Below are 15,116 nucleotides of genomic sequence, written 5' to 3' on the forward strand. Positions count from 1 at the left end.
TAAAATTCTTATAAGAATTTCTTATACACGTCTGGGGTTACAATGTATTAAAAAAAGAAGCGATATAATTGCTAAACATTTATTTGCAACAAGAATTAATACACATTTAATAAAATACAGACGGTATTTAAAAATAAACAAATGCATTTATTATATGATAGTGCGCATGCGCAATAACATGGTAGTCACATGACGTCACAAAAGTGTCCCCGATGGGTTTCACGTTATTTAGGACGCGTAGTAATCTGTTTCATCATTAGTAAACATTATCAATAATATTGTCGGAGGAGGGGATGTATAGGAAGGGTAAATATCCTCTTTCTGTGCATCCCCTCCGTCGATTAAAGGTAGGAATCGTATCTGTAGTGTCTATGGCTAGTGGTAATTTGGCTTTTTTTTGGAATTGAGATGGCCACTTGCTCGTTTATCTGCTTATAATATAAAAGAAAAAAAAAACTTCATCGGGCTCTTTGACCATTGGTCAGTTTTGGTTCACTATGTTGCTTCAACCGATGCTTACTAAAGCATTCTCTACTGTATTTTTAAAAATAAAGTGTTATTTATTAAGCAATAAAGACATTCACAAATAAAACTAAGTGCTACTACTAAATTAACTACACATCTCTAAATTTCTCTTTTAACCAAAGTGTAATTTCTAGATTCCCATATAAGTGTTTGGAATTGAAAGTGATCTAAAAGTCTTACCTAAAAATATTAAGGGCACTTAATATTTAAATACGGATTGTAAAAATATTTGGTTTACATTATGCCAGTACAGTAAGACAGTAGCGCTGACTTGCATGGACTATTTTGGCTAAGCGGTGATTTTGAGCGCTACTGTCTTACTGTACTGGCATAATGTAAACGAGGCATAACTGTGTGTTTCAAACAATGATATTTGTATTGACATATATTGCCATCCCTTACATTCTCTTTGACAAGATGGAGATAACAATATGTGTCAATATGTCATTGCAATCGAAATCCACAGCAACATGTCGGAACATGTCGGAACATAACAAACATTTAGATTAGGAAATAAAATTCAACGAAATACTGAATAATCACATTTAAACAAATATTAAACATCACAATAAATGTTATAACTATACACTAAAATATATAATTTTGGTCACCCTACACTTCATTTCAAATAATTATAAATGGTATTAAAGTGTAGGGTGACCATATAATTAAAATAAATAATAAACTAATTTAAAAACTCAATTTCGAATTATTAAAATTAGTATAATAATTTAGGGTGCAGGTGATTTCTAACAATTAGATATTAAAGTTTTTTTTTTACTTACGAGACATCTTTAAAAACATATAATATTTTTTAAAGTTATTTCCGTAATGGAAATGCATTATTTTGTAAGAAAATTCCGATTTGATTAATCGCTTCTAAGAATACATATATCGTTCGAATGTAAAAGTTGGATACTTCTAACCGTTGGTTTCTGAAGACAAAATCTGTAAAAAAACATATCGTCATCCTTGTCATTATCTTTTTAAAAACAGAGATAACATGTTTTAAACGGGGATTTTGGTCTCAGAAACTCACGGTAAGTCATTTCTGTTTTTATAATTAGAATTGAGGATGTCAAATAGGTCCTACAACCGTATGTAATTTATGTAAAAATATATTTAAGTACCATAAATAATTATAAATCCAAATACAATTTCAAATCCGGCATAACAGATGTAAACATTTTGATTCTCCTTAAGAATACGGTGTACGTGGGTTGACATTGATCATCTCGGTTGTGCTGAAACATACAAAATATATAAACATAATTTAAAATAAAACCAAAGTTTTGAAACATTAGTAGAGTCCGCTTTAACATTTTCGCACGAATTGACCGGTTCTTCCAGTGCAATATCACGACCACACAGAAGACAGGCGTCAAGTGAAAGCAATTCCGGGTCCAATCTGACAAGTGTGCGGATCTGACGCCAATTTTCAAGTCTCTTTCCTTTCTCATTATTTTTTATAAAAGGGGAAATTGGATTTTACGGAGGAGTGGATGCATAGCAAGGGGGTTTCCTCCTTCGTCCTGTGTTTACATATTCATGAGCAACGGACGCTTCGCTATTTCGCCAATTTTGTCATCAAATAATTGGTATTCGGCATTTTCAATTTGAAATATGGATATCGTTAAGACATTTTCTTGTCAGTAATGTCAACTTGGTTGTGATCATTGACAATCTCGATTGTCAAAATCAGCAATGATAATATTTTCACTGCTAATGCGTTAACAATACTTTAACCAATAGTTATCTTATAAAACTCAATAGAAACAAAAGTAATAATATTAAATACATACATAGATAATAAAAATATGTGTCATTCTAAATGAAAAGTGAATATTTGCTCTGTCTACGATGATTTTGACATAGTTAATAGATTAAATAAAGCCAAGAACTATTAATATTTAAAAAAAAACTAACAAAAATTACTAAACTATTTCAGGTTAGAAAAAACAAAATGAATTCTATCAAAGTTATGTATAAAATGAATAAAATTTTCGTAAATCAAAATGAAAACAAACAAAAAACTTACGAATACTCATTAACATTGTGTGAGGTTGTCTGTTCGTCCATAAAATACGTGTGAGCGATAGGAGGTGGGTATCTGATTTTAACACAATTATTCTCATTTATAATAAAAAAAAATAAGTAAAAAATTAAAAAAAAGTTTTAAACAAGGTCGTCTTATTTAAAAAATTAGCACCAATTATTGCTAACATATTAAGAACCAAACTAATCACATAAAATCGAACAATTTTGTTATAATTACTAACTTTTAAAAAAGGTAGAAAATAACATCAATCAACAAGTCACCTAAAATTAATCATATAAGAAACGTAGTATACAAAAAATAAGATACTAAAAACTGAATAGTACGTTTCAAATATCTTGGCGGCTCGGGAAATAGTAATCGCTTAGAAAAAAATGTCAAGTCGCGCAACTCAAGGTCAACCGCCAAAAAAATTAAAAAAAACTTAATCATAGGAAGGTAAAGTATGATTGGATTTTTACTCAAACACCAATTACAGACTCTTATATAGCTTCAAATCAAAACCGTCAAACGAAAAAAGTTATATCTGATAAGAGTTATAACGTTATACAATTATAATATTAAAAGACTCACCTTCGAGAGCATCTAACATGGATGACAAGGAGTACTATGCCAAGCAGCAGGCATAGTGTGCCAACCACGACATATGCCACACCGAGGAATGGGTTCTTGCCACCCAGTAACGAAGTAGTTGATATTATAAACGATTTTGTTCCATCAAAGTCTGTCACCGGGTAATCTGTAAAATACAAAAAATGTTTATCACTATGAAATGTGACCATAAATGCAAAAAAAAAACATATTATTTTTCTACTCTTTGGAATTACTGATGTAATATTCAATTTATCTTTATAGGATGTTCTTAGTTTTGTTAGCAAAGCATGAATCAAAAATTCAAGATTAAAATTTTTATAAAAAAACGGATTGTTTCTTCTGGTATAAAAAATTACATAAAAATAAAACACTACTTACTATATTCAACTCGTAGCATATATGGGCCCTTAACAAGTCCGGTACTGAAACCGTACTGGGAATGATCTACTCTTCGGTACAACTTCCTAAACGTGGGTAACGCAGCTGTCCGCATCCATACTATTAAGTCTTCATTCTGTTACAAATACAATTAGATTAAAAAAACAGTACAACCAGATGTATGTTATATTATTAACATTAACCTATGAGACGAAAAGAGTTACATCTGCAATCATTGCTTACGAGATGTAACTCTCTACATTGTATAGATTATAAGCCATAGCTAGACAGAATCAAAAATAGTGCCGTTATTTTATGTTACGTATAATCTGTGAACACCTGTATATAATCAAGACATTTTTTTATTTTACTTATTTCCTATGTAGCCATTATTCATTACCTTTAAAATATTTAATTATAATTATAAATTAATTAATCATTTAATTTACCTGAAAACCATTGTTATCAGTATTGTTAAGATCCAATTGCCACACCGGACGTCGCCAGTTCACGGGTTTTGTGAAGTTTGCAAATGCTAAAAAAAATTTAAACTACAATTTTTTTCCATTCATTAAACCCTTTAGAAGTTCACTATTACATTGTAGTATTAGCACATGGTTGAAAACACGCAATAAAAAAATACACAAAATATATTTGGCATTTAAACTGTTAAGGTAAAATTTAAGAATGTTACCAGTTTTCAAATCTCCAGGTGGATTACGGAACTTTATATCTTTGTCGGATGTCCAAGCGATACCGGTCCGTAACACCGGCACATCAATATCCCAATCAAGAGAATGCACCATCAATGTATCTACAAACAAACAAGAAATTATTTTGAAACTAACTTAATTATTTGTAAAAATCATGCATTGAGTTTCCATTTCAATTATATCTTACTAATATAAATGTGAATGTTTGGATGGATGGATGGATGATTGTTAGAAGATATCTCTAGAACAGCTGCATGGATCTTGCTGAAATTTGTCATAGATGTAAAACATAATCATGAAGAACACATATCAAACTCATTTAGTATTTTTTAAATACCACATTAACTGAGTCACGGACGACAGCTAGTACATGTATAAAACAGACATTAAAAAAATTGCTAAGTAACTGAAATTTTTTAAAAAAATTGTTTTACAAAACTTTTAATGTTACATTAATGATCTAATCCATTACTTTTATATTGTCATTAATTACAAAATTATAAATACTATAATTTAAATAGAAACATACCATTAAACATGGAATTAGCAATAGCACCGCATGGAGCGACAGGTTTCAGTTTGCCCTCTTCTTCAGCATAGCCAAATGGGTCACAATCCGATGATGGAGTCAATGATAACTGGCCACGGAGTTGACTATCATCCCTGTTAATTTTGTTTTTATTTATCATTTATCACTATAATATAAAATATGATCAGACTGCTTGTGTTTTAAATTTAATCTAGCCAGATTTATTGTAAAGTAAATTTATATACTTAATTAACATTTTTGTATAATTTTAAATGCATCAAAATGATGATTTGTCTCATTTTTATATCTTAAATATTACTGTGAACACCCACTGCTAGAAAACTTGTAAAAATAAATATGTTGTCTATTATTTTAAAGCGCAAAATAGCAATTACAATATTTTTCTTTACAATTGTATTGACAGTGTAAAATTATTATCAAAATATGTATAACATGAAAGAATTGGATGATACCTGGATTTAACATATCGCCTGTGATTCTGGTAGTAGTTGCTCAGACCATAGTAAAAGTAAACATCCCTCTTGAAGTCTTCAGTCAAATTAAAATTAATTTCACATGTACATGAATTCATATCATTCTTCTTTATATATTCAGCACAAGTTATGTTTTCATTCACTTTCATACATTTTGTGTAATCAATTACATGTTCTTTCACCTTTAAGTAAATAAATAAAAAATATATTTAATAAATAGGCTGAACAATGTTTTTGTTACTGTGATTTTTTCTTTATTTCTACACAATATCTATTTATATTCAGCCAATACCATGATGAAGAGCAAATTTATTAGATTACTACTCCCAAATCTACCTTACTACAGTCTTAGGGTAATCAATACTGCTATTTTCATATGATAACAACAAGTATAAACAAAACTATTTTTGTATCTTACCTCATCCGAAAAGTAGAGTAATCCAATTCCTACTGGAATAAAAGCAATTCCAATTACGAAAAACGTTGGCAAAACCGTCCCAGCAGTTAAAATAGGCTGCCATGCAGGCAAACGTTGTTGTTTAAACGCTGATTCTGCAGAAAAATAATTTGATTGTAAGTCTTGAAATCAATAAATTAAAATCAGGTGACATATTTCAATGCTATTTATTACCAGCTGGACGTCTTGATTTCACGTTTTGATCCGATGTATCACTAGATGTAGCCATGTCATTAGTTGCTGCAATACTCTTCAGTAATATTATAAATTAAAAATGATAATTGTAGATACTTTTAGCTTAATTTCTTAATCAATTATCTTTATTTTTGACATTTGTAAAACTCAAAACCAAATGTCAAGAACACGATCAAAGAATAAATAAACAGGAGAATAGACATAGATATCGATTTTAAAAGATAAAAGCGATCTTATACCGTAGGAAATACAGGAAATAATTCCTGATTTTTTACAAACTGGATTCGACTATCTTTTATATTATTGTATCTTTGGAAGACGCATGTGGCGTACTTATAAGTAAAATACTATTTTAATGTTTTATGCTTCAGAGATTCAGTGAAATAAAACATGTTCTTACTCGATTAATTTTTTCGATTTTGAAGTACCATTAGTACCCATTTGCCTCTGTCGCACATACCTATAAGCTGTTCTCCATCTGTCACATCAAGTCAAACAAATGTTTGTTAAATTGTTTCAGGATAATGAGTAATAGTGCTCTATTGCAGTTGATTATTAATCATATTTGAATTTACAACAAGGATACAAAGCAAATATTTTATTTAAACATTACACGAATAGTACCATCAGTAAATTCGTGAACTGACCCGATATTACAGTGAGAGCGAAGAGAAAATGGCTAACGAAAACGCAAAGAATGTGAGTAATAACTTAGTTTCTTTTTGTTGTTTAATGCACTTTGATGTTTCATAATGATTATTATCATAGGGAAACTCAACAGCATAATGTTTGTAACTACGTTACAGACAAATAGGGACACAAGGAACCTTATTTGATGACATTTGTAACAGTTTTTTTTTATTCTCCTGGTAAATTAGATCTCGATACAGTTAGGGCCGGATACGTGACAATGTTGACGTGCGTTGCCTGAATATTTATCGAATGAATGTTGGTAGAAACGTATTAAACTGGGTCATTATTTTTTTACTGTAAATTTAAATAATTACTATTTCTAAACTGTACGTAGATGTTTTGTTTATCGGAGCTCATTAAGCGTAATGTTAATTTAGTAAACATAGCGTGTGACTCACTAGTAGTCAAGTATGATATGATATTCAGATATAAACTGTGTAAGTCATCAATATAGGGAAATAATTTCTATAAAGCAGTTTGGCAAATTTAACATAATCATAAAAAAGTTGTAGAAACCTTAATTGGTAAAGCATTGAGAATTAACTAACTAAAGGATAGACACCTAAGTTGAAGTACAAAATATTTGAAACAACTAATATGCTCCACACAAACTGGAGCCCCATTTTGGACCCTCAGGGGATGAATTAAAAAATCCCTTCTTAGACTTCTACATAATAATAGAAACCTCTATGTAAAATTTCAAGCCTCTAGACTCCAATGTTTTGGCTGTGTGTTGATAGTTGAGTCAAATTACTTTTTTATATATAGTAATATTTCTCTTAAACAGTTTGCAAACCTGGAGACCCCAGGTTATGTTGGTTTTGCCAACTTACCAAATCAAGTGCACCGTAAGTCAGTGAAGAAAGGCTTTGAGTTCACTCTAATGGTGGTTGGAGAGAGTGGTTTGGGGAAATCAACACTTGTGAATTCTCTGTTCCTTACTGACTTATATCCTGAACGTGTTATCCCTGATGCTACTGGTAAGTCAAGTGTAGACTTAATAGGATACTAATAAACTAGTGCATACAATTGGACCACATGGTCACTTCAAATTGCACTGATTTGTGTTTAAGTGTTACTTTATTTACAGTGACAAAATTATATATTCTTTTGCATATAACCTACTTATTTCTTGAACTCATACATACAGAAATATTATAAATTTGTCAAACCTCTTTGAACAGGAGCCATTGTCTATTCCTGATGGACAATCTCTATAAGCAAGAGAAAACTTTATATACTTAACTTATAACTGTATATACTTTTATAAACAAGAGAAATATTGGATTCCTTTGGATTCTTGCTTATCTAGGTTCAATTGTTTTACTCAATGTAATGTAAGGGCCTTAGTTATATTATAAAATTGATGGACATTTGATATCTATTTATAAATTTGTTATCATCTTATGTATTTGCTTTGAACTGAGCTGCAGTAGGTATGTTATTATCATACAATACATGACAAAAGCTAAAACATAGAAGTTAATATATTATACTACTAAATTTAAGTGGTATTTTATTGAAAATTAAAACTAATATTATAAATAATTTGTTACATTTTACTGCCTTTTTTAGAGAAAACAAACCAAACTGTAAAATTGGATGCATCAACCGTGGAGATTGAGGAGAGGGGAGTGAAACTCAGATTGACAGTTGTGGATACACCTGGCTATGGTGATGCCATTGATAACACTGATTGCTTCCGAGTAAGTTTAATTGCATACTGAGTCCTTAATTGCTTGTTTAGGGTAACTCTTGATTTATACATTCTACAGTTAGGAGGTTATAAAATGTTAGGTGTGTACTTTGTTTGAACAACTTTTCTAGTATATATTGCCAACAGATAAATGTGAAATTTGACATAGTTGAAGCTAAGGTTAAGTGCAAAAAATATTTTATTATTTAATATGATTATATTTCGTCATAATTCATACATGCATACATACAACAGGCTTACATTCAGCAGTGGACGAATTTACACTGAATATAATGATTACATGCATTATTCCTCTAGAACCATATATTTTTGATTATTCCAGAAAGCAAACAAGCTTATGTTAATGGAACTGTAAATACGCTGATCTTCTCCTTATTAGAAAAGGGTGGGAAAGTTAATCTTAAAAAAACATATTTTCTTCCAGTCAATAATACAATACATAGATGAACAATTTGAGAGGTTCTTACGCGACGAGAGCGGTCTCAACCGTCGGAACATCGTCGATAACCGCATACATTGCTGCTTCTACTTCATATCGCCTTTTGGACATGGGTATGTTAGACCTTTATTCCACTAGCTCTATCTCAACTAGTCCCTGCTATATCTTGGAACATTGTATTATTTCCACTGGGGCGATTGCAATAAAAAAGGGAAACAATACAATAGAAATAGAACCATGTATTTCCACTGCACATTCATAAAAAAATTATAGAAGTTTGACATAATAGGGGATGCATAGGATAGTAAAATATCCTATTTCTGCACATCCCCTCTCTTGTTGAATAAAAGTTAGGTAATGCAGTTGCAATTGCTGATGTGTATAGGTAGTGGTTGCTTCACTATTAAGGCGAATTCAGTTGGCCACTTTCGCTTTTACCACCTTATGATATAAAAAAATACTTTGTCCGAGTTCTTTCGGAGAGAATAAAAAAGATGACAATAAATTTAAAATATGGTTATGGTTTAAGTACAATAAAATTGTACAACTTAATTAAAATTTAAAAACATTTGTCTGGATTACACATATTTACTAACACTAGTATGATATATTTGATCTAGAAATTATTTAACAAATGTATTGAGGCCTTGGTAATGTAATACTAAGTCTTCAATTAAGGTCAATTGAATCAATTGAATGTAGGTTAAGGTCTTAAGGTAATCCGATAGATGAATTAGCATCGTAAGCAAATAATCTAAAGTGCTAAAGCATTGTATATAGTTAATGTTTAAGGTTTGATTCCAAGTTTTATTAATTAATAAGCTTTTAAGAGATAACCCAACACATATGTAGTGATTAGATATTTATGTTTTTATGTATATGGGGTTATGTATTGTGATTATTGCCTTACAATGCCTTGTCTGTTTTTTTACTTTGAAATATATAAAAAAAATTGTTTCATTTATACTTTTAAGCAGTATTAAATTTTTGTTATGTCTGTAATTTTGTATATAATTATTTTGTAGGCTGAAACCACTGGACATTGAGTTCATGAAGCAGCTTCACAACAAAGTGAATATTGTGCCTGTTATTGCTAAAGCGGATTGCCTCACCAAGAAGGAAGTGCAGAGGCTCAAATCTAGAGTAAGTACATATTTATAGTCTTTGACACATTTTACTTATGTATAATCTTTGACAGCTATTTTATTATGGAAGGCAAAGAGTAAGTTCACCAGATGTGACAATTACTAAAAATATGTATATTCAATAGGTAATGGAAGAAATCGAACGAGAAGGCATCAAGATATATCCGCTGCCTGACTGCGATAGTGACGAGGATGAAGATTATAAGGAGCAGGTAAACATAAGCATTTTAATATCAGCATAATGCTTTTTCGTAGTCTTAAGCTGTCCAGTGCGACTTCTCTGCATGGAATTAAAAAAAAACTTAATAAGTAGTCTATGCTTTCCAGACTATGTTCTACATCTGTGTCAAATTTCATCTGGATCCAAGTAGCCGTTCCGGAAATACCTTCAAACAAACATCCATCCATCCATCTAATCATTTGCATTTATAATATTATAAGTAAGATTGACATTTCTATGTGCAATTTTCCAGCCAATTCTGTTAAGTTGTTAACTAGGGAGTATTAATTTGCGAGGTATACTCCAGGTTCGTCAGCTGAAGGCAGCTGTGCCGTTCGCGGTGTGCGGTGCGGGGCAGCAGCTGGAGGTGCGTGGACGTCGTGTGCGCGGCCGTCTCTACCCATGGGGCGTGGTTGAGGTTGAAAACCCAGAGCATTGCGATTTCATCAAGCTGAGGACTATGCTCATGTCAGTTACTAACTACTATTCTAGTATAAATGTTTTCACATATCTTGGCGGCTCTAAATTTTGTGAGTCGCAGCGCTGAATACAATGATAGGTGGGTAAGGGCAGTGTTCAGATGACCTTGGGCCGCTAAGATATATGAAAAGAGTATAAATTTAATTCATTATATGTATTAACTTACAATTAAGGATATTTAAATCTTTACTTTTCTAGCGATTTTTTACGAATTTTATACTAAAAACCTTTTAATACGATATTTTTTATAACGACCAAAATCCGTAGACATCAGGAATGCCAAAGATAATAAATTATTGTCGATGCTTTAATGTTGTTAGAAGTACTTTTGAGTGTAAATAACTATATGAAATGATTAAATTGTTTGTATGTTTGTGTAGTACTCACATGCAAGATCTTCAAGAAGTGACGCAAGAGGTACACTACGAGAACTATCGTTCCGAACGACTCGCCCGCAATGGACAAGTGCCCAAGCGACACACGTAAGTATATAAAACACTAGGCCCCGCGACTCTGTCTGAATGGATTAAAAAATCATAATTAGTAGCCAATGTGTTCTTCCAGACTGTTCGACGTCTATATTCTACATCCACATCTATGTCAAGATTCATGCAGCCCTTCTGGAGATATATTTTAACAACAACCATCCAAACTTTCGCATACATAATATTAGTAAGATAGAATGCAAAAATAAAAAAAAACAAAAAGATGTTTTTACTATAATGTTGTTTATATTAGGTCAACTGAGAGTGGTCTGAGTGAGGCAGACTCCAACGGACTGAATGGATCTAATGAAGATTCTTCTGAACGTGAACGTGTGCTGCGTGAGAAGGTAATTAAATATCCCAATATGGTATAGATTTACCGTGGGTTTCCGAGGCCAAAGTCTTTATAAAATATATCGTTATCTCTGTCTTTCTTTTGGACAGAACAGAGATAACAATATGTCATAAAGGGGGGTTGTGTTTTCAGAAACCTATGGTAAATAACCTGATTATACAACAGTTGACTGAGATTTTTTAAAGTTATAAAAAATATGCTCATGTTATTGTGTGTTTGCAGGAGGCGGAGCTGCGACGTATGCAGGAGATGCTGGAGCAGATGCAGCGCCAGATGCAGCTGCAAGCCGCCGCCGGGACCACCGCATAGTCCGCGAACATCCAACAGGTATACCCACAATCTTCTGGAACATTCCAGAACTTTAGACATGTCTAGACATTACTTTCACTATGCCTTGTATTCATTCAAAGAAGACGACCCTAACTTAGCTGATTTACTTTAACTCTTTCTTAAAGTCTCCTAACTCGAATTTAAAAAAAAAACTTATAAGTAATATATATGTTCTTCTATACCTTGTTCTATATCAATGTCAAATTTCAACCAGATTTTTGAGATGTTCTGGAAATATATTCTAACATCTGTTCATCCATACATTTTTTAAAGTTTAATTTGTAATAATTTATTTCCAGTTGGACACAAGTACGGCTGTCCAACTGCCGGACGCTTGCGACGTCGTCAATTCAATACTGCGCGCCATTCCGTACTGCGTCACCAGCACATAGCCTATACATGTGTCACGTGACAATCATATAACCTATCATACAGTTACTACAACGCTTCCCTTACTTTAATAATCAAAATGCAGATATATTAAGCTACATTATAAGTTTTTTTGTATTTCATTTACATTTTAAACATGTACTCCATAGATCGATTTGTGAAGTTCGTGTTGCCACTGTCGATAATACGGCGACCTGATTGGTCGATAATATCAGCCACCTGATTGGTGGATAATACAGCTAGCTGATTGGTCGAAAATATTTTGACATTTCTATACAAATGTAATTCCAGTTTTACAAAAAAGTTGATGAGAATGTTATGCTTAAAAGATTATGCAATAATGTTAACGAAACAAATTTTGCTTTCAACGAATATATTATAAGATTTAGAAATGCTTACAAATAACCAGTAGTCTTAAAAATTTTAAAAAGAAATCTCAGTTTATAAATAAGTTTAAATTGATCTTTTAGTTTGCTTGAAGTAGTAATCGAATTTTATATGTATTCTGTGCAATTTGACATCTTTATCTATGGTATAGATTATAGGTTAATAGATTGGCTGTACCAAGTTATTGTTACAATTTGTAGTAAAAATGTTTAATATTTAATTTGAAATTTATATAAAAATACTTTGTAATATCTCTTATTTACAGTATTGATTTTTTTAAATTAATTTCTTTTTACTGGCCTCTCTATTAGCACATTAATCTATGGTATAAAATGATATGACTGACATAGATAAACGAATTTAATTTCAATATAATATATTCTATTAGGTTCCTAATAATTAGTACATTGTCAATTGGTAAGAATAATTACTTATTAAATGTTTGCAATCTCTCATAGCCTTAACTGTTGTGTATTTTAATGCAATTTTTTATTATAATATCAATTTCGCATATCGATTTTGACGCTTTTTATATCGATATAATGTCACACATTGTTCATAGATATATAACCTATAGATATATTTAACATTTTATATAATTTTGACATCTAATATAGAATCGATTTTCAATACGTCATTTTGGATTGTAAATGACAATTCTAAAGGAATTTATTCCAAGACAAGTTCTTCGAAGGATTTTTTTTGCATCAATTTTGTTCACCGGGTTAATTATCTTTAAGTTATAAATCTATGGTATTGCTGTTAGGGTGGATTTCTACTGTCTTGTCACCTGTATTACAATATTGCCTTCCCTTTCATATATAAAGAACAGAGATTGCAATAATGTATGTATACAGGTCACTTCATTAAAAATCATGTTTAAAAACACTTACTCGTGAAAAATAACATGGTACATCCGGCGACTTTATTGAGTAAATTCATACATAGTGAATGAGAAAGTTTTATTCATATTTTTAGTCTCCATTCATTGATTCGTAATATCATGTTATTGTACACGAGTAGTACCAAAAGTAATCCTTAGTAGTTAGGATTTTCCTAAACTATTAAATAGATTGTTGAAATATGTACACATTGCTTTTAAAAGCTTTTATAACATCAAAAAATGTTGATTTTTACTTACAATGCAGTATAAAAATCTTACGATCATACACTTAGGCATAGACAACAGAAATATAGATTAAAATAAATAGAATAAAATAAAATTTATATGATCAGTTACTTATAGATAAATAAAAACGTTTGTATTTTATTATTAACCGTTTTAAATTTACATTTCTATCTAATATCTAGATATTTTATCCTATGTGCCATTTCAACTTGAGCCATACTTTTTTAAGAAAGACCTAATTAGTAACTATTTTTGTTTAAAATGATTAAAAGGAAAATTCGCTCTCTTTTTTTCAAATGAACATTTTTTTAATACCGTTTGAACATTCTCATTTCGAAATTAAAAAAAAAACATTTATAATTATAGTTAATATGGACTGAATTATTTACCGAGTATTTACTTCAAAAATGTATTATCTCTATGTATTATTTTTAGTTAGAATAAGTTGAGTTATGATATTATACACAATTATGTACTCTCGATATTAAAAATTATATTGAATTGTGTTTGTGTGTATGACAAGAAAAATACTATTTAACTCAAAAAATTACCGTACTTAAGAAAAAAATAACACTCTTGTAAGATGCTTGCAGCATTGTTATAAAAACCCATTAATCGCACAAGATACGTTTCAATAGCTCAAAATGCAGATTATACATGTACATTTTAACAAATATTCCTCATTCTTTTTAAAGTTAACTTCCAGTTAAGCTTCAAGTCGAGCATTTATGGCCATTTACATTTTATCAAATGGAAAATAACAAGAAGTTTAAGATTAATATTAATAGATTTGACCTCATAGATAAATGTATAATAGTGAGTATTAAAATATCTGGCCTCTTATTTTAAATTAACATAAAGTAAAAAAAAAAAGTATTGGTGCATTTATTATTGTAAGATTTAAAAGATAAATAAAAGCGATTAAAATAACAGTAGCCTAAATAACCGAAATCCATATGTTATTTTATGAAAAAATAATTAAACAGGTATGGAACTTTTTTAAAGTTGTAAAATTGGTGCCAAAGTCTTGATTGAAGAATTAATTTTGGTTAAAGTAATTTATCGAATAGCATCGAATTCTCTTGTCCATGTTGATAACCAAATATTGCATGTATGAAAAGCTATGTAATCATATTTTTATATTAAAACATTTAAATATATTATACCGATTGTTTTAATTATCATTAATAACTGTTGTCCATTGGATAATTTTATTTTATCCTAGAAAGATGTACGAACAAAGTCCTATACTTATAGATAGATATGAATCAAATCGAAAATGCAATAGATGGCGGGTATCGAACCTAGAACCTGTAGGTACAAATCCAGGGTCGAATCACTGCGTCACCCGTCACCGAAGCTTTCCACTAATTTAGTAATCTGTATTGTAGGGCTTAGTTATCTG

General features: G+C 30.6%; 2 protein-coding genes across 3 annotated transcripts; one reads left to right on the forward strand and one right to left on the reverse strand.

The window, feature by feature from the left end:
* Positions 1 to 1,517: 1,517 nt before the first annotated feature.
* CDC50 (cell cycle control protein 50A) lies at positions 1,518 to 6,101 on the reverse strand. Of its 2 annotated transcripts, XM_013312003.1 has the most exons (10): positions 5,921 to 6,101; positions 5,708 to 5,841; positions 5,269 to 5,471; positions 4,796 to 4,929; positions 4,248 to 4,367; positions 4,003 to 4,088; positions 3,554 to 3,689; positions 3,155 to 3,320; positions 2,564 to 2,635; positions 1,518 to 1,769 (listed from the first exon to the last, which is right to left on the reverse strand). In XM_013312003.1, the coding sequence occupies exons 1-10, from the start codon at positions 5,973 to 5,975 to the stop codon at positions 1,724 to 1,726; spliced, it is 1,152 nt and encodes a 383-aa protein (XP_013167457.1). In that variant the 5' UTR covers positions 5,976 to 6,101; the 3' UTR covers positions 1,518 to 1,723. The 2 variants fall into 2 exon arrangements, with proteins under 2 accessions (XP_013167457.1, XP_013167458.1); XM_013312004.1 differs by lacking the exon at positions 2,564 to 2,635 and having other exon boundaries at positions 5,921 to 6,099.
* A 296-nt stretch (positions 6,102 to 6,397) lies between these two features.
* On the forward strand, positions 6,398 to 13,996 carry Septin1 (Septin 1). Its single transcript, XM_013312459.1, has 11 exons — positions 6,398 to 6,640; positions 7,422 to 7,614; positions 8,210 to 8,340; positions 8,776 to 8,903; positions 9,816 to 9,933; positions 10,061 to 10,147; positions 10,463 to 10,623; positions 11,016 to 11,117; positions 11,374 to 11,467; positions 11,698 to 11,802; positions 12,105 to 13,996. Exons 1-10 carry the CDS (start codon positions 6,617 to 6,619, stop codon positions 11,782 to 11,784), a joined length of 1,125 nt encoding a protein of 374 aa, XP_013167913.1. The 5' UTR covers positions 6,398 to 6,616; the 3' UTR covers positions 11,785 to 11,802; positions 12,105 to 13,996.
* Positions 13,997 to 15,116: the final 1,120 nt, after the last annotated feature.

This window comes from Papilio xuthus, unplaced genomic scaffold (genome assembly GCF_000836235.2).
Source record: "Papilio xuthus unplaced genomic scaffold, Pxut_1.1 DF827679.1, whole genome shotgun sequence".
Taxonomy (NCBI): Eukaryota; Metazoa; Arthropoda; class Insecta; order Lepidoptera; family Papilionidae; genus Papilio; species Papilio xuthus.